This window comes from Melozone crissalis, unplaced genomic scaffold (assembly GCF_028551555.1).
Source record: "Melozone crissalis strain CALT ecotype California unplaced genomic scaffold, PUWL_Pcris_2 ptg000023l_1, whole genome shotgun sequence".
Taxonomy (NCBI): Eukaryota; Metazoa; Chordata; class Aves; order Passeriformes; family Passerellidae; genus Melozone; species Melozone crissalis.
The window spans coordinates 18,608,529-18,636,036 of NW_026535801.1; the positions used below are offsets into that span (position 1 = coordinate 18,608,529).

Here is a 27,508-nt window from a genome sequence, read left to right on the forward strand (position 1 = left end):
CTTCTCTGATTTTTGTTAGCAACTGAATGCTGAGCTTGAGTACCTGATCAAATTATTGGAATTACCAAGCCAGAAAGGATTTCCTGTGAAAGAGAATTCTGAGAGAATAAGTGAGCTTATTCATTTCCACCAAGCAGTAAAGGATGCAATGATAGAATACGATGAAATTTTCAGCAAGACAGTCAAATTCCATCACATTAAAAAAGAAGTGAGTATAACATTTTAAAACATACATTCTTCCCATTGTAGTTAAACTCTCTTTGGTTTTGGTTCCTGTTACTTTTCTTTATTTTCACCAGAGAAATAAGATAAATCAGCCTGGTGATCAGAATTAAAATCTTGGATCTAAAACTGGATGAATTGGTTGAATTGAAAACTCAGACCTGAAACCAATTTTAATTAGTTAAACTCAAGGGTAAGGAAAAAAATTTAACTTATTTTAAACAGACACTGATTTTTGTTTTTTGTATATTTCAGCTGGAATGTCTGTCAAAATTAGGAGAACTGGATATTCCTGAAATATATGGGGACCCTGAAAATGTGCACCAGGCTAAAGCCTACCTTGTGAATTCTCAGGAGAAACATGCACATATTAGACAGCTATATACTCTACTTATTACTCAGGGAGTGGATATCTTGTCTGCAGTACAGCAGCCTGTGAGTATAAGCAGAATGATTTATGAAATCAAGGATAAATATGAAAGATTATTGAACTCATCTGGCTAAATTTTAGATATGCAAATATGTATTACTACTCTGAGAAAAATACAGAGAGCGCCTTAGGGAAGTTAATCTTAAAATATCATTATTTGAAAAAAAAACACAAGCCATAATTTACTTTAGTATGTTTTGTGAAGTTCAAGGCCCTGATGGCAATTTCTTGAATCTCTATATTACAATCCTGCTATTTTGAAAAGGTTGCTTTGTAGATTTATTCTCCTGTAAAGAAAGGATAATATAAGAGCAAAAGAGAAAATGTAGCAACATTGATAACAAATGTAGTTATCAATGGATTCAAGACTGATTTGCATGACCGAGTGGATATCATTTTGGAAAGGAATTCAGGGAAGAGTTTTCATTTCCCTGTATTCAGTCACTTACTAAGAAAGCAATACTTTCCTTATGATTTGGCTAGATCATTTATATTGGCCATCAGCTCTTCAGACACCATAAACTGATGGATGACAGAAAGGAGCTATTCTTTAGCTGGCAAAGGACTGGAGGGGGTCACTCCCTCTTCGCTCAGAGAAGACACAATATTTAACTTTGACCCAAAACTACTACCCAGACTACCAGTGACTGAAACTGCTATGTCCTTGCTCTCCTTGCAGTGGAGGTTCAATAGTTTACTCTAGCCATTGTGGCTGGCCGTGCATGTTCTGCCTCAATGATTTTCATTTTAGATTGGTTAAATCAATACATTTCCTGAGACTGATAAATTTGTTTGTCTCTTTCCTCATTAGAATTTCTTGAATGTTTCTGTAAAGAATCTGAAGCAAGAACTTGCTAGATTTGAGTGTGATAGCATAAACTGGAGCTCCAGAGCTGAAAAGTATGAGGAAGAACTGTCACAGTATTTTCAACACTGCACCACTCAAGAGGATATAAATGAGGTAAATGAGATGAATCCCAACTCATTGAGTGACTGTTAAAAGAGCTGTTGTGTTCTATAATATTACTGTTTACCATTCCCCTAAAAGCTTCATATGTATATAGAAAAAGACACTTTCATTTTAGCAGCAACTCTGGATCTACACAGCAGCAACAGTAATCTGTGGTTCATGGCTCTGCTGTTCAGGATTCTATCAAGCTGTTGGGCTGGCAGTAAAATGCTTTCACTGCACCAAGAGGACTGGAAATAGAGCAGCTACATTTTCTTTAGCTTTCAGCTCAGCCAGCTTCATCTGAAACACAAGTCTTTATAACTTTTTCCTGTGTAGCTAAAATTTCAAACAAAAGTAGAATTTGTACATATTGCGGTTGTCAGGTCATTGGGAAGAACTTCCAGTGTTTCAATGAAAAGTTCAGAATAATCTAGTACTAACATTTTTTCAGAAACAAAAGATACACTTGAAAAACTGCTAGGAGGAAAGGAAATGTTCATTGGCCCAAGAGATTAGAATTAGTATTATGGAATTTAGGTTAGGAATAATTACTCAGGTAATATGACTATCAACATTACATCTTGGTAGGCCAATTACAAATGAATTCGCAAATTGGAAAGCTACATTCATTAAATGTCCCTAAAAAATTAATTTAGGAAAAAATACAGACTGATACATTAAGATAAGAGGCTGATGGCCTCTATACTTGATGAGATTGTACTCATTTTGTACTTCCTTGCATCCATGAAGTACAGAAGAGGAATTGTGAGCTGGAAGGATTTTCACATTCATGTTCCCTGTAGCATGAAGCATATGTAATAAAAATACAGGACACTGAAGGTTACATATTCTTATTGGTTAAGTTAAAATCTGTTATCCCCAAATCTAATTAAATCTTGTGCATAAACTAACTGAAATATACTAATTTGGCATGTGGATACCTTTTTCTTTAGGTTCCCTTTGTATTATAGAAGATGAAGGTATTTCCTAAACAGATATTTGGGTAATATGCCTGTATATGCATTAAGACACTGTCATTTTCTTCTTTTTTTTTATTTTCATTAAGTATTTCTAACTAATTCTATTTAGGGATCAAGAAATCAGACACCTGGCTACTTCAAGAATATTATTTATGAGTATTACCTTCAGTATTTTAAATTCTGTCATTTTTTTTTCATCAGGAATTGAAAATTGCTAGTATGCTAGTATGAATATTGCTAGACTTGTCTAAACGAACAATTTATTTACTATCTACTGTGTCTAAGCAAACAAATATTTCATGTGCCAGCAGCAAGCAGCAGGTGTTCATGGCTGTCACATAGTAAACAGCCAACCAGATAATTTAGCAGCGATTTACCAGTTTACAGAGCAAACTTTAAAGCTGACTGAAAATATTTGGGATTCTGCTGTAAATATCTACACTAATTTATGTTTGATGTGATTAATTTAAGTGTGTAAATACAGCCTGTGAATTAGGACTTAGGACTAAGTGGTGTTTGAAGAGATCCTTAGCAGACGCAGCAAGTTCCCTGTGTTTGTAAGGTATTGGTGCTTCTATAAGAAACAAGGAAACAAATACTGAAATTTGTAGACAAGAATATATAGCATGAGTTTTAAACAGCCTTGGAGGAGACAAGAGTAAAATGCATGCCTTTTCTATGCCTTCTCTAATTTAAAGAGAATTTGAAAAAACAAAACTAAGTGTATATATCCTCAACATCTTTGAGAAGGATGAGGAAAGCTCATCTTTGGGATCTGTATTTGCCAGCTGGGGCCTCTTTTTTCACATGGTAGTTTGGGCAGCAGCCTCTGAAGAGCAGCACCTCCACTGTGTTGCACTGCAGTCACTTGGGAGCTCAGCCTCAGGTACACTGATACAGTGGATATAGGAATGCTGCACTGCGTCTGTTCTGATTCTGAGTGACACTGTTCATCCCTCATGGTAGCTTTTGCAATGAAAAAGCCTTCTCTTTAGGTGATCAGTTTAAAAATAACATTTATGCATGTCCACGTAAAACTTGTCAACCAAAGAGGAACAGACCCTGATGCAGGTTCACAGCTCTTCCAAGTCATCTCATTTCTTCTTCACCATATCATTATTTGCATACTTATGGAAAGATATGAGTGGAAATATGGTTTTAACCATAAATGGTAATGAGCTATCTTTATTCACAGGTCAGTAGGAACTGATATGTAGCTTCATTTCTCACCTTGTAATTTATTCTGATTGTTGCCCCAGGAATCAAGTAGTCATTAATGACTTGAGCAGATTTTTTCCCCCCCTTTTTGTTTTACTGTTTTTTAATCTTTGTGACTGAAAATCTGTTTTCAGCAACCTGCTTCTTGGGGTGTTTTGATTATTGATGCTACAAAAAGTTTTGTACATGAATAGAAAGGGAAAGGAGAGGGATTAACATTGAAATTTCTTCTAGAGTGGCTCAGACAGCAATCAAAGCGTTTACTGGAATGGCATTGTTAACAAAAATGTTTAAAACATTTTATAACTTGATTTTTCCATTTATTTTGTGGTCCTGTGATAAATTGAGACAACTGGTACTTAAACCCCTCTCCTCCACTACCATTCTCCACCCATGACAGGGCAACTATAGTTAGGAACAGCTGCTTGACTAAAGACTATGACACAATAGTCAAAGTTACAAAGTTCCATTAAAGCAGTGGGCTGCAGTCACTGAAGCATATTTGGATGCATAGCCCCTCCAGTATTTCTCATTTAATCTTGCAAAACCTGAGACATGTTTGGATTTCTAAAAATTGGAAGCCCCATGCTGCCCTTGGTACAATGGCTGATGATAACAGGAGCAGTGCAAATGCAGTCGGATGCACAAGTCAGAGCTGAATCTGGTTTTTCCACTGAGGCTAAAAGAGAAGAGTGACAGCAGCTGCAGACCTTTGACACACAAGCCAACATATTTGAAACAAGGAGATCTAATTTCATATACTGCTATGAGGAGAGTCTCTGGCCTTATAAATTATCACTGCTATTCTATATGTGCACAACCCAGTGAAACAAACTAAAATAAACTCTTGTTCATCTTTTCTTTCCCACAAACTTGAAGCAGCAAATAAGACTCTTGTTTTCTGAATAAAAAAGTATTGTTCTGCAGAAGTGATTAGGTTAACAGAGGGCTTTTAGATAGACTTTATTCTTCTGCATACTTAGGCGGGATAAAGAGCTTAAACTAATTGGTGATCACAGGGCCAGTGATAGAATTCCCTTCCTTTCCATTACACTGAGTGAGCACCATCTGTTTATTCACTGCTGAAATAATGTGGCAACATCCCACTAGATGAAATGAAAATGAAAAATATATCCCTTGATGGATTAACATTAGTATATAATAATAATAATAATGATTGTTAGCTGTTCCAATAACAGTGGCTGCAAAATAATCCTTCATTACTCCCTGGATTCTTTGGCATGAAGGAGGAGAGGGTGCAGGGTGAAGTCTGTATGATTTTTTAATATTAAAAAAGCCTCAAATACATATTTAGACATTCAATTGTGAATATGACCTGAACTTGTTAACACTAATTTCATTTGTGTGTCTGGAGTAACAGATCATAAAGCAATAGAATTTCTGCATTTCTTCATATCAATGGCTTCAAATAAACATACTTTAACATAATTTATTTATTATTATTATTATACATTATCCTGAAAGCAAAATATTATCTACCTATAAGACCTGAAATTCTTAAAATCAATATTTTGGTAATTTTAATATTCTTTTATTTCAAAATTTATTAATTAATTACATATATTTTGAAAATTTGATCAGGGACTTGCAAGGTAATTAAAATATCACTGATTTAAAGCAGCTTTTATAATCGTCTGATTCTTGAATCTCTTGCTTGAAGAAATTTAAATGTAACAGTAATAGCTGAAAGGAGTTTTTAAAACTGTAAATAAAATTGCAAGTTGCATAGCTTGCAGAGAAAAAGTATTAGGAAAACTATGCTTAAAATTTCATAGGCCTTTAAAAATGGTTTATCTAAACAGTTTTGATATACTTATTTATATAAAGTTTTTAATGAAAAAATAACATGGTTTATTAAAGGCCTACTTGTAAGACAATATTAAAGGAAACATAATTGTCACTCAAACAAAAGATAAAGAATAAAACAACCCTATATTACAGTTAGTTTCCATGGTAAATAAACACTGAGCTTAAAATTCTGTTCATCATAGATGGCTCTTCTTTTTGATACGTATCAAACTTTTTCTGGTAAATTGGCAATTCACTTGATCCCTATGTGTGTAAATGAAATTGCAGCTTCCTAGAGCTTCATCAGTGTAGTTCCTATCATTCTGGTACTTCAATTTTTTCTGTAGATTAAAGAAAGTGTAGCTATATTCCATCTAATAAAAAAAGAGGTTTAGAATAAATTTAATATAACTAGATTTAATAGTATGTAGCTGGTATGAGTTCATCTGAAAAGTCTTGAAAGGCATGGACACTTCATAATTGGACCTACTAGTTCATTTTAATTTATATTATTATAAGAATAATTTTCCTTGGTGTTGAGCTTGTTGCAGAAGTCAGTGCTGACTGGCAGAAGTATCCTCACCCAGTACATCTAGCAGTAGCTGGGTGAGGCTTTCTGTATCTGTTAGGCAGGATCTCCCTGCTGCCATACTCAGAGCACAGTTGTTTGAAAGTCAGCTGGTCCTACAGCCTTCATCTTGATCCTGCAAAGAGATGTGCTTCTCTTTGTATGCTGTAATTGTACTAAGATGTTTGGATTTGCACAGTGTATAAAATTAAGCCCACGTATAACTTCTTTTCAGAAGCAGGACTTTTGAAAAAGGGATCAGAAATGGGACACTTACTTGGCTACCATTTCTACTAAATGAACTAAAGTAAATGAAGGGCATCTACTTTTAATTAAAAGCAGTGGAAGCTCCTGGACCAGGATTTTTTCATAGATTGTCTGAGCAATAGTCTCATTCCTTGTTCCAATACATTTTTGCCTCAGTTATTCTGGAAACACTTTTCATTCAGAATGCAAAACCACTGATTTAGCAAGATTATGAGTTTCCATTACTGTAAAGAAATTCTGACAACTTATGGATGCTTTGAGATGGCATAGTATTACTAACTTCTGCTTTAAATTTTCAGTGTTTAAGTTGTCCATTAAACAGCTCTTGAAAAACTTTAATTGATGGGTGCTGACTTTTAACTAACAAATATGTTTACACTGTTGCAGCTCAGAGAGTCATTTAAGGATCTCAAAAAGAAATTCAACAATTTGAAATTTAACTATATGAAGAAAACGGAAAAAGCTCGAAATATGAAAGTACTTAAAGTACAGATTCAGCAAGTTGATACATATGCAGAGAAGCTACAGGTAACAGAAAATCCAGGCTTAGTAAAGGCTTCACCAGTTCAATTACTTGGCCTATGCCAAACACATCACGGGAAATTAGGGCATCACAAAATTTATTGTGCACTTCCCTCTTACCTTTCTCATTATATCCTCCCTGTCTGTCATTGACTGAGACATTTTTCACTATTCTATTCCTGTTATTCTGCCATTTACTTCTGTGAAATGATGAGAATTCTTGACTTCACTCCTTTAATCACCATTATTTTTCTGTTTAATCTTTTATTCTTCTTGCATCTATTGTGTGTCCTAGCCTTTCTTCTCCTTAAAGGAACCCAAAATTATCATGTCTTGCATCAAGCTACTTTCTTGTCTTTCTGATTTCATCATGTAAAAGATGAACTTTTTTCCTCAGAGCCTTTGGCTATATTCATTGCCTGGAGTTGATCATGATCCTTTGCACCTTAGGGCCCTGATAGCCTCACCCACTTTTTGCATTCACCAGAAACTTTTCCTTCAATGGCCTTTTTAGTTGCAGGTTGTGCACGACCATGTCTTATTACTGCAGATATTTGTTTATTTTTAAGCTGAAAAAAGCTAGCTCAATTATACCCTTAATAAATATAATTTATATAATTTTTATCAATTGCATAAGTCATTTATATAATTTCTATCAATTTATATAATTTTAATCAGCTTTGCAAAGGCCCTCCAAGTTCCTTTGATTTTTGAAAAAGCAGCTTGTAGTTTTTAAAACATAGGACAAGAAGTATGTTTGTATGGTTTTCCCCTGCTTTTTTATATCAAATTTCTAAAAACAGAAACATTTTGTTGGTATTTAACATTGCTATGTGTTTTTTAAACAGATTCTTAAAAAGAAGATGGATAATTTAGAGAAGAAAGTCATTGATCCTTTTGCAAATGAACCTAAGGCTAAAGTTCAAGTTCTCTTGGGCGCAATCAGTGACTTACAAAAACAGCTGAATGATTTTAGTACGGTTGTGGAAGATTACAAGCAAAATCTGGATCTCATGGAGCATCTGCAGCAGATGATGAAAGAGGTACTAGTAAACCTGACATCCCCACTGTGGCTGTAATAATTATCCAGGACAAGGACAGATAAAATTGCAACACTAAAGTTTTGTTTAAGAGATGTGTTCAGTGTCCAGTGACCTCATCAGTGTGTTCTTACATATACCATTAGCCAAAGAATTTGTTAATATTTGTTGAATATTTAAATTTTCAAATTCTCCACTTACTCAAGAGAAATAAATTATTTCCTAAAGCTAAAATTCAAGACTGCCTTTTTTTAAAATTTTTTTTAACTGAGTGTAAAGTATAACCTTTTACTCAAAACTTTTCTTTCAGCAAATAGACACAGTCCTAAATGCTGATTTCAACAGTGCCTAGAAATGGTGATTTTTTTTTTTGTCACTTTCTGTAATGATGCAATACTGGTGATTCTGAGTGAACACCAGATTGTGTTCTGTTCTGAGTATTGTTAACCAAAGATGTTTATTATGGGTATGTTCTAAAGCCCATTCTTGTCAGTAGAAAGATTTCTGGTGAGTTTAATGCTTGCTGAGACCAAAAACCCTATCTGCTTGAATGCTAAATTTAAAGAACCCTTCTGCCCTTACACAGCTAAAACTGAGGCCATAACAGGAAGTTCTTGAAATTAGCCAATTGATATACAAGGTGGAAGGAGATCAGAAATAAAACATGTTTTTTCAGAACAATTAAATAATAACCTCACCATGCCTGTAAGATGAGTGTGGGCATAGTACTTAATGAAAATTTATGCTTGAAGCATTATTAGTAATGAACAATTTTTTTTTAGGTTAAATTTAAGTCACCGTATGCCACTGATTAAGGGACTGTATGCCACTGATTAAGGGAAGTCTAAGAATAATCCAGTCTATTCTTCAACAGCTTGAACTGCAGATTCATTCATAGTAATTCATTATAATGCAGTTTTGTTATCCCTCAGTGTCAATTCTGGTTTGAAGATGTGAGTGCAACAGTGATTAGAGTTGGCAACTACTCTGCAGAATGCAAAACAAGAGAAGCAATAGAGACTCTCTACAAGCAATTCAATAAGTTTATTGAACCTGCAGTGCCTGAACAAGAAGAAAAAATTCAGCAGATTATGGACCTTGCTAGACGGTTATATGGTAAGGAGATATCTGGTAATGTATTGTAGGGACAAAATGCAGTAACTTGGGGTGGAATTAAGCAGACTCCTAGATTTGTCAATTTAAGATGAAAATAGATGAATTAAAAAAAAAAAAAGAAATTTTTTAAAGTATTGATTGGAAGAGGTGAAGGATTTCAGAACAAATATTTACAAAAAGTAAAGATATGAAAGTACACTTTCAGTCTGGTATTTAGTTGGTTTCCGGATACAGCCTGAGTTCACCTTGAAATCAAAATGTCCTTGCAATATTCATGAGCTTTGAGTTAAGATTTCATGGCTTAAGCTCTCTCATAACAGGCAAGCCCTTGAAGCCAGAAGATATTATAATGATATACCTCAGTGCTGAATTAATTTTTTACATTATGACCGTAAATAACTGGTAGGATTTTATTGTCAAATTTTTATTAGCAAATAATGTAGACTGCTATTTAGATACTGTATTTGCAATTGTGTTGATTTGGAACATTGTTGACCAAAAAAATTGAAAGTCAAAAAATTTTGTATTTTGCTTTTTTTCCCTACCTGTGATTTTTTATATGCTTTTTAAAGTTAATTTTTCCAAAGATAAGGTGATAATCCAAATGTGCAGAGATTTTGTGTAGCCTATCAATTCATGTAGTAAATTTTAAAAATTTCAGCAAACTGGGCTTTAAAATTCCTCGTTATTTAGTGGAAAGAATATTTAGAGAGCACAGATTTTTTTTTTTTCTTTTCTCTTTCTTTTTAAGCCTTCTCAATATTTTAAACACTTCTATCTGCAGCAAAGGAAATGACAGAACAGATTTTTGACAACAGCTGATTAGGAAAAGTAGGAGAAAGAAGTTGCTGAGTGTCCTTTAAGTCATTACATGGGAAAAAGTTTCTTCATCCTGCCTTTGTTTTGTATTTCTTATAACAGGGATCTAAGTGCTTCCTATTTGTATAATGTAGCAATGAGTTCAGGGGACACTTTATGAGGTCAGCATCTTTTAAAGCAGTATTACTAACCAGAGAGAAGACTTGCAGAAACTATGAAGACTTATCTCAAGTAAGATAGTACGAGCTGGGAAAGCACATTACTGTGAATGACAGAATTCCTCCAGCAAAACAAAACACAGAAAAATGCGTTTATTGTAGTCCCTTGGGGTAACAAATTACACGGACTTTTGCATGTCTGTTTGAGGCATTCTGTTGTACTTTCATGCTGTTTTGCCTTTGTAGGGATTGAAGAAGGAAAGAAGTATGTAGAAAAAACTGTATTAAAGTATGAAGAAATCATGAATTCCGTTGATGGGTTGTGCAGGTCTCTGAGAGAACTTAAGGAGATAAAGGTATGGTTTTTTAAACTGGAGAATGTATTGCATCTGTGTCAATTTATCATGCTTGGTAAATCTTGGTCTGAATCAGTGCTTTTAGTGAGGATCATCTATGGTAGCATGAATTACTTCTTAGTTGTTCAGTTTTCTGATATTTTATGTAATGACTGTAATGAATCAATGAAATGCTACTTGTTTGGACACTAAATATTTCTTCTGAGCTTCTTTTTCTTTGCTTCTTTCAGAACAGTTACTCCTTTCAAGAAACCTTTAAGAGAAAATGTCAAATTTTATTTGAGTATCTAGGAAAATACGGGTTTTTTTCATACTTCTTCCTTTGATATTGTAAGATAGGTAACTGCAGAGCTACAAAATGCCAACCAACCTCGCTTGGCTCCCTCTTGGAAAAGACATCCTGAAAAACAAATTGTGTTAAAGCCAAAGTCATTTGAGTTTGAAAAGCTTTGCTTTTACAGAAATATTTATGAGAGTAGCATTTTTAGTTTCATGTTCTGATAACTGCTGTAGATGTATTTAATGTAACATTAACTGAGGAGAAATTATGGAAGACTGGTGATGGGGTAGATAATTAAGACTGTCTACTCCATCCGCCTCCATTCTCAAAGTAATATCTGAAAAATCTCCTTCATGCAGCAGCAGCTGGCAAGTTAATTCTTCTGTGAAGGTGGAAAAAATAAGATGCTTAAATATCCTGCTTTTGTTGGTACTGAATGTTGCTTCACTTTTCTTTGATGGAATTATACTATAAAATTGAAAAACAGTCAAAGTATCCATTTATACACTTTAAAGGAGTAAGAGATGCCAAAAATATGAATGAATTCCAAAGGTCATTAGGTGAATGGGAAGAAGGCTTTGTCTTGGGCTGTGACAATATAGAAACCTCAACATAAATGCCCATTCTCCTCCCCATTTGTGTATTTCATGAACACTATTGTGTGCAGAACAGTAGTCCCAGGTTCTGTCAGAAGAGGGCTTGAACCTTTCATCTTCTCTACAGAAATGTTGTATGATCTTTTCAAGTCAAGTGGAATTTCAAACTAAATTTACTACCTTATTTTGACCAATTTCCACAAAATTATTGATTTTGTTTTACAATAGAGTTCCACAACTATTTTAAATTGAAAGGGTTTTTTTACATTATTTGGTATTCAAAGATTTAAAGCCTAATATTCTTACTGAACATTTCCAGAATATATCAACAGTCAATGTCTGTATCTTATGAAGAATAAATAATTTAGCAGACTGTCTGTGCCATCTGTATGGAATGCCAAGACTATAAATTGAGTTTCACTTCCTGTTATTTTTAAGGCATGACAAATTAAGGGGAAATGTATTGCATAATCTCTCCTAATTTTACATGGCTGCTCAATGCCTGAAAAAAACCTGATTTTTTTCAAGTACAAAATTAAAACTACTTTTTCTTCCTAAAAGAAAAAAAAATAGACTGAAAAGATCTCATGAAATTTTTCACTTGTTTATTGCTAGAATAGCAAATTAACAATGCAGCACTTTCTTATAAGAAACTTGTTTAAGACTATAACTTTTGGCTGGGCAGCTAAATATATGGACGACACAAAACTGTAATTATAAAGCTTTTGGCTTTCTTTATCTTGTGTCACTATTACATTCTTTGAAATCTGTGGAAGATTCCATGACACGTTTTGAAGGATTTATCAAGTCCTCATAAAATACACTATGGTTGTCCAGATTTCTGTTTCTATGTTTTATACTTAGACCACATTCTTCCCCTTTTAAAAAAAAATTGATTATAGACACTCACAAATGTTTCTTTCCTCCCTAGAACTGTTTTCCTGCAATCCTGATATCTTTTCTGAAACTGTTGTTAGTTCTCTTTTTTTCATATGACAGTGTTACTTAATCCTTTATTCCCCCTTACTGACCCTCTGTATAAGTTGGTTCATATTCCTCAGATTATTGATTAGCTGCTGGAATTCTTCAGTCTTACATACTGAAGAATTATAGTCTGCTATAGTTTCCCTGCCTCAGAAAAGATCCTGTCAGCTTCAAAAAATGCTGTCATTGCTTGTCCAAGAATGAATTAATTGGGTTTTGCTGCATTTTTTTTGCCATAAGCAATTTATACCTGTGCTGATGACAGATTTTCACTTTGGTGTTTTCTCTATTGTACAGAGCATAAATCAGTGTAGAGCTAACGATTCCTACCTTTTATTGCATATAAACTTACTTAATTTTCTCTTCACATGACAGAAAGTTGACTTTTCTGAAGAGTTGATTCCTGTTAAAAAAGAAGAAAGAAATGGTCAAGAAACATGTGAGACTGTTAAAGAAGTGGAGCAAAAGCAGCAGGTTAGTTCAAATAATTTTTTTTTTTTAATAACTAGAACTCTTTCTTAAAAGGCTCTGTGCATTGCTAGAAAGATTCTTGTTTTTCAGTCTTAAAGCCTCCATTTGGACGGGGGTTACCAGTGTAGTCTTGGTCAACTTTTTTTCGGTTATTTCCAGTTACCCCTTTCCCTTCTATCCAATCCACATATTCTCCTCTATGAATTTTTATTTTTTAGCATTTTTTACATGCCTGTATATATCCTTTTCTAATAACTATTTCTTTTGTAATCTTTTATCAATTTTCCTTTGGTCCTATTGCCACAGTATTCTTAATGTAGAGGTCCTCCTTGTGACCATTCTTCCTTCTTGAAAAAGAGAACTTCTTCTTGAACTCTCTCTTTTAAAAATAAAACTTAAGGGAATATAAGAAGTAATAGTGGAGACTGCTGATAGTATTCCCAGAGCCCTAGATTTCTTTTGATGCCTAGATACAAGTTAGGAAAATTTTTGGTTTATAAGTAATATTCTATGAGAGAAACATGGCTCAGAATTTGAACTAAATAATTGTGCAAATGATGATTACTTGCTAAATTATTAAAGTCATAATCGGGAAAAAAGTGGGATTTTAAAACATTTTTTCTTTCAGATGGCACCAGGTGAATTGCTTGCAAATTCAGAAAGCATTGGTGAGAAGAGAGGCAATACTCTGTCTCCTACGGGCACTAAACAAGTATGTGTTTTTCATATTAATTTACATTTAATCAGATTGATGGGCATCATTGTGTGCTCTCAAGGGAGTTCTACTCTTTAATTTGTTGTGTATCAAAAGTGAGGACTATTGTTATAATGGTAAGTTTTGATTATATTCTCATTTACAGTAGTACCAAAAACCTGAGAAAAGGTTTGATTATATTCTCATTTACAGTAGTACCAAAAACCTGAGTTTACAAACTGAATCAAATTGTATCCTGTGAATAACAGGAAACAGAGAAACAATGATGGAACACAACTGCAGCTGTCAGTAGTTCAGTAGGACATCACATCAAATATAATTTGCTGTAATACTGGTATAACACTATAGAAGAAATAACAGAACTTGCCATCAAATAATCATCTTTATCTTCATCTCAAAACACTTAAATTGGATTTCAGTTGCCAAGATTCTCTGCATCAGAGATCATAAATAATTCAAAGTAGGGGTTGCATCCATGTTGAGGACAATTCACAAAACATAAGACTGAGTATGCATTTAGAATGATAAAAATCCAAACAGACAAACATCTTTTATTTATGTATATACAATAAAAGAATATTAAAGTTTCCAAATAATCAGTGAATAAATGAAATCTTAGAAATACAGGCAAAGCAAAGCCAGATCTATGTTTTATGAAATGAAGTAGCTTAAAGAATATTTTGGAGGCTTGGGATTCTGGATGAAAATGTAAATCATTTCCTATGTAAAATAGTCTGATAATTTGGAGTGGGTTTAAGTCCTTAGAAAGATAGGATCCATAGATAGGATCCATTGGTACACAGATTTAGAGTTCTAAAAATTCCATTTTGTAAACTGCTAACATAGAAAAATACTGCAAGATATTAAACAGTGATGCTTTGTAGAAATTCAACTAATATCACTCCCTTCAGTTCAATACAAAATGCCCTGTAACCTGCTGATGAGCCAAAATTAAACCTAATTAATTTTCTTACCTCCATTCCAAGTCAGTGGGGGCTTCAGCATTGACTCAGAGCCCAGATTTCACTCCAAATTTTGTGACTGCTCCAAAGAGCGTCCCTCAGGAGAATCTCTTCAGCAGGTGTCCATAGCTCTATTTTGCTAAGCCACAGCTTTGTCAGTCCTCATCAGACTGAGTCTCAGCTGCCAAGGAGAGAAGTCAAGGGTATGCAAAACAGCAAATATCATATGAGGATTGTGGCAGCTATGATGCCTCTACCCTTTTCATCACTCCATACTTCACTTAAAGAAGTGGCAGGTTCATCTCACTAGAGCCTCGAATAGCGGACCAGCAATCTCTAATTTTGTCTGTACTTCTGCAAGCTGCTTTCCCAGTATTAATTTGCTTCAAATATAACCCTCTTAAAAGTGTGCTAGGCCTTCTCATGGCACATTGATCCTCCTGCCTTTTTGGTGCCATGCTGCCAAAGCCTATCTGGCAGCTGCTCACTCACAGCTCACCTGTCATTCTTTTCCATTGCTTTTTCCCCAGTGTTAGTCTTCTTCCATCTCTTCAGGGGTCAGAGTTCATCAGGCGATGCTTGTGGGAAATATTTTTATAGAAAAACATAAACTTTGTCTTACATCTGAATTGAATTGTTTAGTAAAATAGACACAGTAAAATCCTAACCTGCTTCCAGTCATTTTTTGTAGGTCTGGCATGAATCACATTGTTTTGAAATAAGAAAGGTAATAACTTGGGAAAGCATCTATATTAAAACTAACATGTCTAAAGAACCAAGGTACATATGAGATTCTATTATTTCTGGGCGTTTTAAAAATGTTTTCACTAATTGTTAGATTGTTTGTAGAGGAAAAAGAAAACCAAAACAAATATGCCATCACACTCTTGTACTGGATACTGCTAAAGAGACCTGTTTTGGAAAGCAATGAAATTCAGTGTACCACCCAATTTATTTGAGTGGGCAGTTTATAGATGATAGAAACACTGCTTAGTAGATTACATATTTGTGTATAGAACTCAGCAATGAGAGAGTAGCTTAAGGAAACATTATGCACAACTTTGCTGAGAGCCTTTGCACAAATGAAATCAATCTGAATATGTGATTACAGTCACACAAAAATCAAGAGGCAGAGACGTAATTAACAAAGCAGATGACTTTGATGCTTTGTGATTAAAATTAATGCACTTATGCCTCACCCAATTCTCTTTGAAACATGATGAGAGGGATTTTTTTTTCCTGGATCCAAGTTAACATAATTTTTACATTGCTTTTCTTTTAATATTTGGGAGGATCTTTTAACAGCTGGCAAGTAAAAAATAAAAAAATAAGAAGGAGGAGGAAATATAAAATGCTTGGAAAATGTTATAGAGGTGCTAGCTTTATTATTTAACCAGTCCAGCAACTTGGCTGTTAATATATTTTCATTGCTAAATATCTGTGTCCCCTTTAAATGCAATTAGGCGACCTACTCCTCCTCCTCCACCACCTTTCCCTTGCAAATGCTCATATAAACAGAAGCTACAGGAAATACACAGGTTGCCCTTTATTTATGGAAAGGTACTTTCTGTTTTATTGTTAGTGTTATAATAAATACTTATACATAATTATATTATAATTATTAGCAGTTTTAAATTCCAATAAGCTGCTGCAACATTTTCTGATTGTTTTTTGCCCCATTTCTTTCTGCCTCTCAGAATACATCAAGCCTAATTAGAATATTGTTGTTAGATTTTGCATGACAAGGGGATGTATTGAATGATAACTCTTTGTTTTCCTTTCTCTTCTCTCCTTTCTCTTCTTTCCCCTCCCAGTTCGAGGAGAGAAATATATTGGCTGATATTTCAGTTATCTGTCCAGCTGGTGAGGATCTTGTTTCACAGGATACAGAGCTGTCATCCTCAGCCAGAGAGGATGGTTTACAGACTGAATTCCTGGCAGAAGAAGCACCCTCTGGAGATGAATATGAGTGTATATCACCCGATGATATCTCTTTGCCACCGCTTTCTGAGACACCAGAATCCAACCTCTTACATTCTGAAACAGAGCTAGAAGAGCAGTTCTGTTGTAGTTCTCATAGCCTGCATGTCAGTTCCTATAGCTTGCAGAAAACCACTAGAACGGTAAAACTGATGCAAGCACCTGACCTCTTAACAAATTTTGCTTTTGCTGATGCTACAAATAATAGAATGGAAAGCCCATCAGATCATTTTCAAAAGTTTTCTATCTCTTTATCAGATTCTGGTCCAAAAGTCAGAGCAGAATCTCCTTTGACTTGTAGCTCACAAGGAATATCTGAAACTAGCACTGCTTCCTGCCCTATAAAAGCCAAACCAGTAGACAGCATGATGAGTGAAACATGCAAAACACATTTACAACACCTTGAACTTCATGAAAGCATGGCAGAAATGCAAGAAAAATTGCATGCCTTGAATAACTGTACTAAACCCCAGGACAGGCTGCATGCTTTGCCCGATGCATTCTCAGGTTTCGTGTTCCAATCAGACGCCACCAGAAGCTGTCAGAGGCAGATGGTTACCCGAGAAGAGATTAAAAGTTCTTCAGAAAAGAACAGCATGGCCAGCCTAACTGGACAGGCGCCTAACTTCTCCCAGCTTCTGTCTAACAAAACCGTCATGGAAGGTTCTCCGGTAACTTTGGAAGTAGAAGTAACGGGATTCCCAGAGCCTACACTGACATGGTGGGTAGCTTGCAATGAGAAGCAGTAAATAGACCTAGTAGCGAGCCACCACAAACCTTTCATAACCAAATCAGTTAATCTGTAGGCTAGAATAAATGGCTTGTATCCTTTCTACTCCACACTTCTGCATGATTTCCACCTTCAGAATTGTTTTCAACAATTAACCAACTTGAAATAATCTCTCTGTACCAAATTTTAGGAATGAGAGTATCAACCTACTGCAAACATATCCAACGTTTTCAAGCAAAATCATCATACAGTTTTTCTATTCTGGAATATGGCATTCTACTTGTTCAATGCCTTCTTAAAACAATTGCATGGTTCAGATTTACTATAAATCAATTTACCTGCATTTTCCCAGGCTCTGGGCACTACGTATGGACAGACACATACATTGCATGCACACTGAAATATTTATATAGTCACTATGTAGATGGGAACACATTTACACGTATGTGAAAATCAGATATCAAAACTAAGGTTACATGTTAAAAAACACCACCTAAATATATACAGTGAGAGAATAACTTTTATATCATATATTGGTGTGCATGGTCTATCTCTCTCTTAATTGCTATGTATCTACTTAGATTACTTCATTATTGGATTTGTGAGAAATATAGATGATGTAATATAAACATCTGAACTCTAAAAATTCCCTGACAAAGGGAACAGGGACTGAAAGGGGGCAGGATTTCAAGATTTTTTTTCATAGTTCTATATGTTATGTCATGTATTCCTCCAATTTTACCTCATTTGTCTTTTCTCCACTTATTCCATTCGTCTTTCAAAAAGGAGGCCTTTCTTTTAATGTATTAAAAATAAATATGCCTCTTACTGGAAAAAATTGATGTTAATATTATTATTACACATTTAAAGAATTAAACTGTACGTTTTTGTTACACTGAAATTTTTTTGGTGCACTGAGAAGAATACTGGACACTGCAACCTTGGTGCTATAATCTGTTGGTATTAATAAAGTTACCTTGTTTTAAATACCATTATTGCACAGACTGAGGAGTATTATTGGTGAAACAAGATATTTATTTTACTGTAAGAAAGCATTAATTTAGCCCAAAAATATATACACTATTAACAGATTTTTTTTTCAAAAAGATAATATTCAATTGGATTAATTTTGCAAATTAGAAATTCATGAAAATGGGAAAAATGTTTTTAATTTAAAAATTACCAATAACATGTATTTTGTACTGGTATAGAAATTTCCTTGGATATGCACGTGGAAAAATATTTTCATGTTTCTGTTGGGTTAAATGTACCCTATGCTGGAACATCATGGTGCAAGTAGAGCCAGAATTTTCTCTAAATTCCATTTTTAAATCAGGAGTCAATACCAATGCACTGTGATAGATCCTTAAGTGTTAGAATATGGCACCAGTTCGTTGAAGTAATTCTTGATGCATTGTTCTATCCTGTTTGATGATGTGAGCTAGGTAAATGTTAAGTGGGCTGGGATGGAGGCAGGTTCTTGGTGAGGATACAAGTTTAGAAAGCTTGTTTGTTGATCCTTTAGAGCCTATTTATGAGCTGGATGTGGACTGACTCGGGACCTATTGGCAAAAATGTCTCAGTGCAAAATCAAGGGCCCAGGCCCTTGTTACCTCACTGACACTGAAGTGAGAGACTTGTAACTTGTCTGTTGAAAACCATTTTCAGAACCAAACTTGTATAATACTGTTAAGAATGTATTATCCAGTAATTTGCATTGTTTAACTGTTCATGCATATTGACAGACGAAGTTTAAAACTGAGGAATGAGAGTACAGCAGTTCTCTGTCTCTTGCTGCTACTGTAGTGTGACAGAGATTGTCTGAATTTGCAAAGTGATAAAACTGGCATGCAGTGATAAAACTGACTTGCAAACTGACTCTCTGCTTCAGGTACAAGAAGGGCCAGAAACTGACCGCAGATGAGCACTTAAAGCTTTTACAAAAGGAGACAAAGCATACTTTGTTCATTCAGAAGGTGTGTGATAAAGATGCTGGCCTCTATGTTGCTCGGGCTAAAAATTTGAACGGCACTACCTCCTCAAGTGCCATTCTTCACGTGCAAGGTAACAGGCCACCTATTGCAAGAATAAGCTGGATAATGCTGTGTGTCATCTATATTAGTGTATCACTAATGTACTGGCTATTCACAAAATAAGTACAATATTGACTGCACCGGACTTAATTATCACATGTTGAATTTATTTTCTTACACTGCATTTTCACAATATGTACCAAACCACTTTTTATGGCAAAATTGATATATTGCTTGTTTCTTTATTACCAGTATTCTGTGTTTATTCTACTTTCTCAGAGTGATGTTGAGATAAAAACTTTACTATGATTTTTCTAGAATCTGAGGCTGAGTTTTGCTTTCTAAAAATGTAGGCATTCCAAAGCATTGGAAACAGTTTTAATGGTTGTAGGTTTTAAATGTCAGTATAGAGCCAGGTAGAGTGCTCAGATTGTTGTATATTTTGGGATATGTCTTCTCTTGGGAAGCGATGTGAAAGGTGTTGGAATTTTTTTTAAACATAGAATGTATTTTTTCCACCCACATGCTTGCTTGTATGCTTACAAAAAATATTTTTAGAACAAAGCTTTTAAGTAAAGGTATCGTACCATTCATGATTGAACTAATATAGATCAGATTTAGATCTATCTCAGCCCAGCATACAGTCTCCACAAAGGAAAGCTGCAGTAGTTCCAATAGAGTTGGGATTGTGCTACAGAACTGACCCAGAACCATCAGGATTTGTGTAAGTGGCATCTAGCACATAACAGAATAAATGTTTACAAATGAAACATTCCACTCTGCTTGAATAGATGTCTGTGATGCTTTCTCTTCCTTCTTACAAAGTTAAAGATACAAATATTTCTAATAATCCTCTAAATTGTTTGTATAAGACAAGAAAGTTAATAATTTATGAAGCGAGCATTAGCACTCATTTAAAATTTTTAACACACCGATTTCAAACAGAATCAACCAAATTGGAGAACTATCCAAAAGTGTATTCAAATTAAAAAAAAAAAAAATCAGTCAAGCAGAATTATCCTTTAGCTTAAAACAGTAATAAAGTTTGTGTTTCCTTCTTGACAAGGACAACCACAAATATATTTTTTTATTAAAGTTCTAATTTTTTAACTATTACATAACAGTGATGTAATTGTGCCAGTGGAAGACTTAATTTATATATCCTCAAATATAATGTCATTCTTCAGCCTCAGTATTTGTTGTATTTATGCAGTAAATAGAGTTGACAAACAGCTATATGACTTTTTCCTGCCTCTTTTGATTACCAGCTTTCATGTTACAATTGAATTGCTATGGAAAATGTTTAAAGATTTAATATTTACTTTCTCTTGCATAATTTGCTGGAATGAAGTGAACCTTTTACTGTGTAGCTTCCTATGAAAAGAATATATATTGTAATTGCCGAGGGTCAGATATTTTGGCCTAGTGACTGCAACGTTTAAAAAATTCCTGTAACTTTGAAAAAGGAGAAGTTCTCATCATATTACCTCACAGCAATGAGAGGGAGCAGGAGGAGGAAGTGGTGAACAGATGGGGGAACACAGTAAGTTCTAACTAACTTGGTATTACCCTTAATGAACCACTTTCTGTGTTCAGTCATCTCCCAAAAATGTTGATTCACAAGAATTTTCTCAGGTAAAAATTTCACCTGTTTTCCTGCACTGTATTTTACATTTCACAATAATGGCAATTTAGATCTTAATAAATCATTGTAGAAGTATATAATACCTTTGTTTGTTTGTTTGTTAAAAATTTCCTCTGAGAATTTGACCATTTCTGGGAATTTTAGCTAAGCAAAAGTTGATTTTGTGAGTGTGGTATTGCATCTACTTTCAATCAGGAATAGCTTTAAATGCACAGTTTTTAATGGGTGGATATCAGCCACAATTTTAATTGCTGCAAGAAACAAAATTTCAAAAAGAGTGATTAGAGATACTGGATTCACAGCAGGACTCTGAAAATCTCATGGTTTTAATGTTCTGCTTTGTAAACAAAGACATAATCAACACTGCTTACTGCTGTGCTGGCAGTCTGGATTTAAATACCCTTTATTTAAGGACTCAAATGAGTCCTTAAAAAAATTTACTGGAAAATTCCAGCTGTGTTCTGCTTAGATAATATAAAAAAAAGGGGGAAAAAAAAAAGGAGTGATAGTGATGTAGTCTCATGATGCACTAGTATTTCTTTGAAGGAAAAAACCCTCATTCTGTTTCAGCAATAATCTTAACATAATGCTTCCCAATCTCATTGGGTCTTTTTAATAGTTTATACTATGCATGCTTTATCTCTTCCTTCTTTTAACCATTCTGTAAAGCAGGGAATACATCTGGGTGTTTTGTATGGTTCTGGTTCTTTCTTGGTTCACAGCTCTGACTCCCCCTCATCGCAGTCACAGTTTTGAGCCTATAGTTACATCAAGATCCCAAAATGTTTGCATCTTCCCAATGGCTCCCTTATAGAGAAGATTTAAAGCTCATCCTTAGAAGAATGACATTAGGCACATAACCAACCTACACTCCCTTCCTCCTTCCCCATATGAAGACACCCTTTAAGAAAAGGTGAAAGATATTGCCTGACTACAAGACATGGAGTTGTGTGAAGGGGTGTTTACACAAGGTACGTAAATTTGGAGTGGGAAAGGAATTAATTATTTTAATTTTTCAAGAGAAGCAGCCTGTGTGAGGTCGCAGGTTTGAGTCAGTAGGCAGAGGGAGGATGAGTCATTACCCGGATTGGATCAGATGTGGATGGAGCTGCAGTGGAGAAGGTGAGTTCCTCTCAAATGACTGGTGAGGTATGCTTACTTCTGCACCTTTCTCTGGAGATTTTTCTTGGATAAAGGGATCATTTTTCTGTGTGTATTATCGTCTGTGGTCTAGAGGAACTGTCTTGAAAAATTACTGCCAAGATTTTAAAGAGGTTACACATGGTATTCAAGGAGACTGGAGCTCTGGCATTATGGATATCTCAGCTCAACTGGGTCATGCGACCTGCTTAATATTCCTAATAAAGGGATCCTTCTGTTTGTGTTAGGAGCTTGACTGAGACAAAATCTCAAAACAATAAAGTGCACTGTTGATTTAGAGTAATGCTGAGCAAATCCAAAGTCTCTAAGCAGCATGGTGGGAATCTGGCTAGCATAAATTCACAGAGAAGACAGGGGAAGTTCATAAAATTGTTGATATCACATTTCAAGACACCAGAGACTGGAAATTACATGCCTAGAGTAAACAGATTGAGAATAACTGTGAAGCAATTTAATTTAAAAACTGACTGTTAAAACCAATTTGGCTTGACCTGCACACCAGTGTGTGAGAGACACTTTATGCAGAGGTGAAGGCTCTGTAATAGACAGATGAAAGTGGACTTTTCCCCTGCAGTTTTTGCATTCCTCCAGTTTGATGATTTTTCTGTGCTTATTCACCAGTTTGCAGCATAACTCTACTGGTCCCTACAGATAACTCATGGAATATTTAATAGTTGACAAAATTATTGCCTGAACCTGTAAGGGTGGTATTTCAGTACCACTGGCTACCTGATTTTTTTTTTCCCACAATGAAAGAACAGATCTGTTCTTTCTAACCCTTGCGGATGTGGACACTATGGGATGTCCAGCCAAGAAATAATTTGCAATTAACAAATTTTCTTCTGAGTTTTTTTTATGATATCACAGGAAAACCACTGGTGAAATATAAACATCTATTTTATTTTGAAGGTTGCTGTCAAATGATAAAATCTTCTTTTACAGCAGACTTTGTTGAGGTAAAGCCTATGCCTGAAAAAGTTGTAGGAATTGTCACTTCATGGTTTTATTTGCACATACTTTCCCCTTTGCTCTCTAGAAACTGAACATTTCAGGTTTTATGTTCTGCTGCCTTACTGATATAAAGTCAAGATGTGGTCTGATGATGATTACTGTCATCTTTCCACTAAGATTTTTTTTTTTTTATGGTAAAAATCATTCTGGTATGAGATGCAACATGACTAAACAAGGTAATTCAAACTGCACAAGTAATGGAATCCAGCCAAAATTATCCTGAGGAGTGGCTGAAGCCCACTTAATGTTTTCTGCTGGAATACAAGCTAATCATGTTCTATTTGTGACCTATTGCTAACTGCCGGCAAAGAGTAGGCAGGGATGTAAACTTGGTTCTCTTGCTTGAAGTGAAGCTGAAGATCTCAAATTTCTGGGCTTCAGGTGCATGCAATGCAATGTAGGTGCAGCTTGCACATGCTAACCTAAGAATTGAGTTGTTTGAGCTGCTCTGTCTGGCTAATACAGAGGTCACACAAGGTTAGCACAAATATGGGAGAGTAAAATTTACATTCTTCTGCATTGTGTTGGTGCCTCAGTCCTGCAGTACCTAAAAAAATAAAAAAGCAGCTAAGCTTGAAAGCTTATTGCAACTAAGAGCTCACCTAAGAAGTGAATTTATTAATGCAGTGGTCAAAATGTCTGCCTCATGATGCCAGCAGGCCCACACTTGGCAATAGTAGCCTTTGGCTCAATATATTTGGGTTTAGAAGTTGATGGACACCTGTGTGAGATAAGCTGATTTTGTTTCTTAATAGCATAAAGAAAAAATTTTTGGTCTTAAACAGTAGAGTAATGACAGCATGGCAGTTTCAAACTCTGTCATTTAACACGCATTTCAGTACCTTTCTATTTCAGAGAAGGCTAGTGATAACTTTTGTCAAATATTTTGGAAATGTGGTACAATTTATATTAAAGAGGAAGAAGGACACATTCTTTATGTGATAGAGATGCAAAAAGATATTTTTATTGTAGGATGTCTTTGTGACTTCTTCTTGTGTTAACATCCTCTTTACATTGCTTTACATTCCTTGTGTCAAGAATACTTAGTCAATTCTAAGCTTGTCTTCTCTTTTTACTGTAACCTTGTAGGTGGAATATAAGTGGAAGCTCAGTTGGTAATACAATGATTCAATAAATCTAGCTTTACAGCTCATTAAGTTACAAGTCACAGAAAGCAATGCTTTAATTCAGTACAAACTGATGCTGATGATCAAAATTTCTTCCATTTTGATGGATGGGTTAATTTGTATTGATCAGTCCTTGTAGAGGTTCAGGTGTCATCCGTCCTTCCTCAGTTGGCATGAGGCTGGCACAAAATCAATCTCATGTGCTTTGGATATTGCAATAGAAAAGCAATTACTTGCCCATCCTTCATCTGAACCAAATTTGTACTGGATGATGATGTGGTAGCACATGGTCTCAATATTAATGATGGCCAAAATAATTATGTGGTCAAAGTAGCAGAGAGGCATCATTCTGCCCTTCATTAGTTGCAAATATCAATTTTTAAAATCTTTTCAATAACTTTTTTTAAACTAAAATAATGGGTGGGGGGAAGTGAACAAATTGTGATGTACAATAATGCACTAAATTATAAAATTTGCTCTCATGACTTTATCACTTTAAATTTGTGTGGAATAGTTAATGTTCTGTCTTCACTGAAACAATAATTCACACAGATTTGCCTAATATCTTTTCAAATAACATGATTCTTTACCACTTCCATGGAACTAATACTACTATGCTGGTGCATTACTTTCTTGGGTGCTTAATATCCGTGTTTTTTAACAAATGTTACATTAGATAGATAAATGGTGTATGCCAACTGTCTTGCAAACAAGTTAACCTGAGTTCCAAACATCAGTAAAGGCTCTCTTTGTCTGTCAATGTGATAAACTTTACCAGAACAGATTATTTGCTTCTGTTGTTTTAATTATGTCTCTTAAAACACAGTGAATATTGATTTGAATTTTTTTTTCAGTACAAGGAGAACAGCCAAACTTCGTACAAAAGTTTGGACATAGAACTCTGCATGAAGGAGAAGATTTAATCCTGCATTGTACTATACATGGAAAGCCCAAACCACATGTCTGCTGGACAAAGGATGGCATCCAACTGGTGTCTGGAGATATCAGTGTATGTTTTAATGTTCTTGATTTTTTTCTTGGGAGAAAGGTAATTTACATTGCTTTGTGGTACTAATTATCCCCTATGTGTATTCTCTTGTTTTACAGATTGAGAAATTAGGAGATTTCTATTACCTTTTAAAAAGAAATGTAGTCCTTGCTGATAGTGGGAAATATATCTGTGCTGCCAGCAACGAAATTGGAAAGGCACACTGTTCTGCTTTCGTGACAGTGATAGGTGACTCATCCTGCCAGCTGCATGCTTTTTGGCACCCTCCTGCCTTGTTACATGAGCAACTAATGTGCATGTTTTGTTTCAGAGAAAAATAAACCCCCCAGCATATCCAGTGTAACTCAGGCTAAACCAGAATGTGAAGATGGGTACTTTTCAGAAGAAGTGAATGTCACCACAACAGAGCTAGTACAAGCCCAGGACACACCATGGGAGGGAGAAGGAAGGCCAGTGGCTAGCTGTACTCCAGTAAGGTAACCTACATGTTACTCCATGCTGAAACTTGTACTACTGCAGCAACTGTAAGAACCTTAATTTACAAAGCATCAAACACTCTTCCTCATATATGGATTTCAGGGCAATATATGTAATGTGCATAATATGTTACTCCCTTTTTCACTTAATTCTTCATCAAAATATATGAAATTTTTAGATCAAAGAACTAGTAATACATTAGAAAATCGAGCCTTTGCAAGGTATTTATGTTTAGTGAAATATTTTTTTGAAATCTAGTCATAATCTAAATATTAATGTAAGATTGAAGAGTTTAAAACACAAAGTATTACAGAAGTGCAAATTGATGGAGCTACATTAAGCTTCATTAACAGAATATATAAGTGAGGTTTTCTACTAGGCAAGTCTTATTCTGAAGCATAAGTAGCTCACAATTATTCCTTATTCCTGCCCAATAAGACAGGAATGGTCATTAAAAATAACAATGCTTCCCACTGGGCAATTTCAGATTAAATAAATGAGATACATGAAGTCACTAATCCCTGTGACTTTCAATACAGGATGAAATCTCATCTCAGGATTTTAGGCTCTGATAAAAAAGAGAGCGTTTTTGTCTTTAAATTTCTGAAGTTTATCTATCTAGATGTAATACAACTTGTAAACATAAAGGAAAGTTTTTGCATGTGTTGATTCAAAAGCTTTGTCCTTTTCCTTGTGAGCTGCCTGCACACTTTGCTTCATGGCCAGCTGACAAAGCATTAATCCCACATATTTTGTTCAGGGTTTTTTCCATATTGCTGTGCTATGGCAAGTATTCCTAAGTAAAAAATGACATGCAAGATCATCATAATTTTACATAAGTTACATACAGAAGTATGATTAAAACATGTCGACTGTATGGAAAGGTTAGATTTATCCAAATTTTTTCTCTTATCTTATTTTGTTTATAGCTAGTGTCTTCTGGTCAGTAAGATGAGATTTAGAGTATTTTATTTTCTCTTTGTAATTACTGTTTATTTGATCTCTTATATTTTATTTTCACAAGACCATGAAGGACTGTTGTGCCACCATTAAAAATATGGGAAATATTAACTGACCTTTTTCCAACAGGGTTAAAGAGAAGCTCTGTTTTCAAGGAGTGCATCTTGAACTTGAAAGGCCTAAAGAAATTAACTTCAATTTGAGACATGATCCCATTCTTCTGCCTGATGCAGTGGAACAGAAGATGGACTGAACTGCAAGATGCTTGATTCCTGAGCATGTTTGTGTTGTTTGCTGTGTCCATTAGTAGGTATTGGCCATGGGTGAGGAGCAGATGAATTTTGGGTGCTATCCAATATATATCTAGATTCAAATTTGTATTTTATTTCTTTACAAATAAATCATTATTAAAATTCACCTGTGCACAGCATTTATTAGACTGTGATTTATGATTTCTTTTGGGTTTGCTCTGGATTGTTGGGCAAATCTAACAGAAGGTGATGATGGAGAAAAGAAACATTTTCCTTCAAAATTTCAGATCTCCTTGGTGGTTCACTAGTGCCCATTATTGTATTCTTCTACCAATTTCATCAATAGTATTAATTCCAACAATAGGTCTTCCCAGTAGCTAATATAGAGAATTAGGATTTAAAAAACAATTATCTTATAACTACAAAATTCTTCAGTTTATTAAATAGAGTGTTAATTGGCATATTTCTAACACCTTTGAGACATTTTTTGGAGGTCAGCCACTAAAAGGAGTGGTTACTTGTGTTAGCAAACCTTGTCTGATTCTTGGGTAGCAGCAGGAATGTCTTCAGGGAAGAGAAAGTCTCTGAGTCAGCATAAGGGAGAAGTCTTCCACTGCAATGTTTCTGCTTTCAGGACTAGATTAGTGAGACAATGCAGT

The 27,508-nt window shown here is 34.9% G+C and overlaps 1 protein-coding gene across 1 annotated transcript in view; it reads left to right on the plus strand.

The window, feature by feature from the left end:
- Nucleotides 1-26,937, plus strand: part of CCDC141 (coiled-coil domain containing 141) — a 55,269-nt gene extending 28,332 nt beyond the window's left edge. Inside the window, exons 15-29 of the mRNA XM_054278131.1 lie at nucleotides 20-208; nucleotides 478-657; nucleotides 1,464-1,613; nucleotides 6,834-6,974; nucleotides 7,817-8,011; nucleotides 8,941-9,124; nucleotides 10,348-10,457; nucleotides 12,693-12,791; nucleotides 13,417-13,500; nucleotides 16,286-17,166; nucleotides 19,067-19,239; nucleotides 25,007-25,161; nucleotides 25,260-25,389; nucleotides 25,472-25,637; nucleotides 26,728-26,937. Coding sequence (XP_054134106.1) covers nucleotides 20-208; nucleotides 478-657; nucleotides 1,464-1,613; nucleotides 6,834-6,974; nucleotides 7,817-8,011; nucleotides 8,941-9,124; nucleotides 10,348-10,457; nucleotides 12,693-12,791; nucleotides 13,417-13,500; nucleotides 16,286-17,166; nucleotides 19,067-19,239; nucleotides 25,007-25,161; nucleotides 25,260-25,389; nucleotides 25,472-25,637; nucleotides 26,728-26,851 — 2,961 coding nt within the window. The 3' untranslated portion in view covers nucleotides 26,852-26,937. The remainder of the gene's footprint in view (nucleotides 1-19; nucleotides 209-477; nucleotides 658-1,463; nucleotides 1,614-6,833; nucleotides 6,975-7,816; nucleotides 8,012-8,940; nucleotides 9,125-10,347; nucleotides 10,458-12,692; nucleotides 12,792-13,416; nucleotides 13,501-16,285; nucleotides 17,167-19,066; nucleotides 19,240-25,006; nucleotides 25,162-25,259; nucleotides 25,390-25,471; nucleotides 25,638-26,727) is intronic.
- Nucleotides 26,938-27,508: the final 571 nt, after the last annotated feature.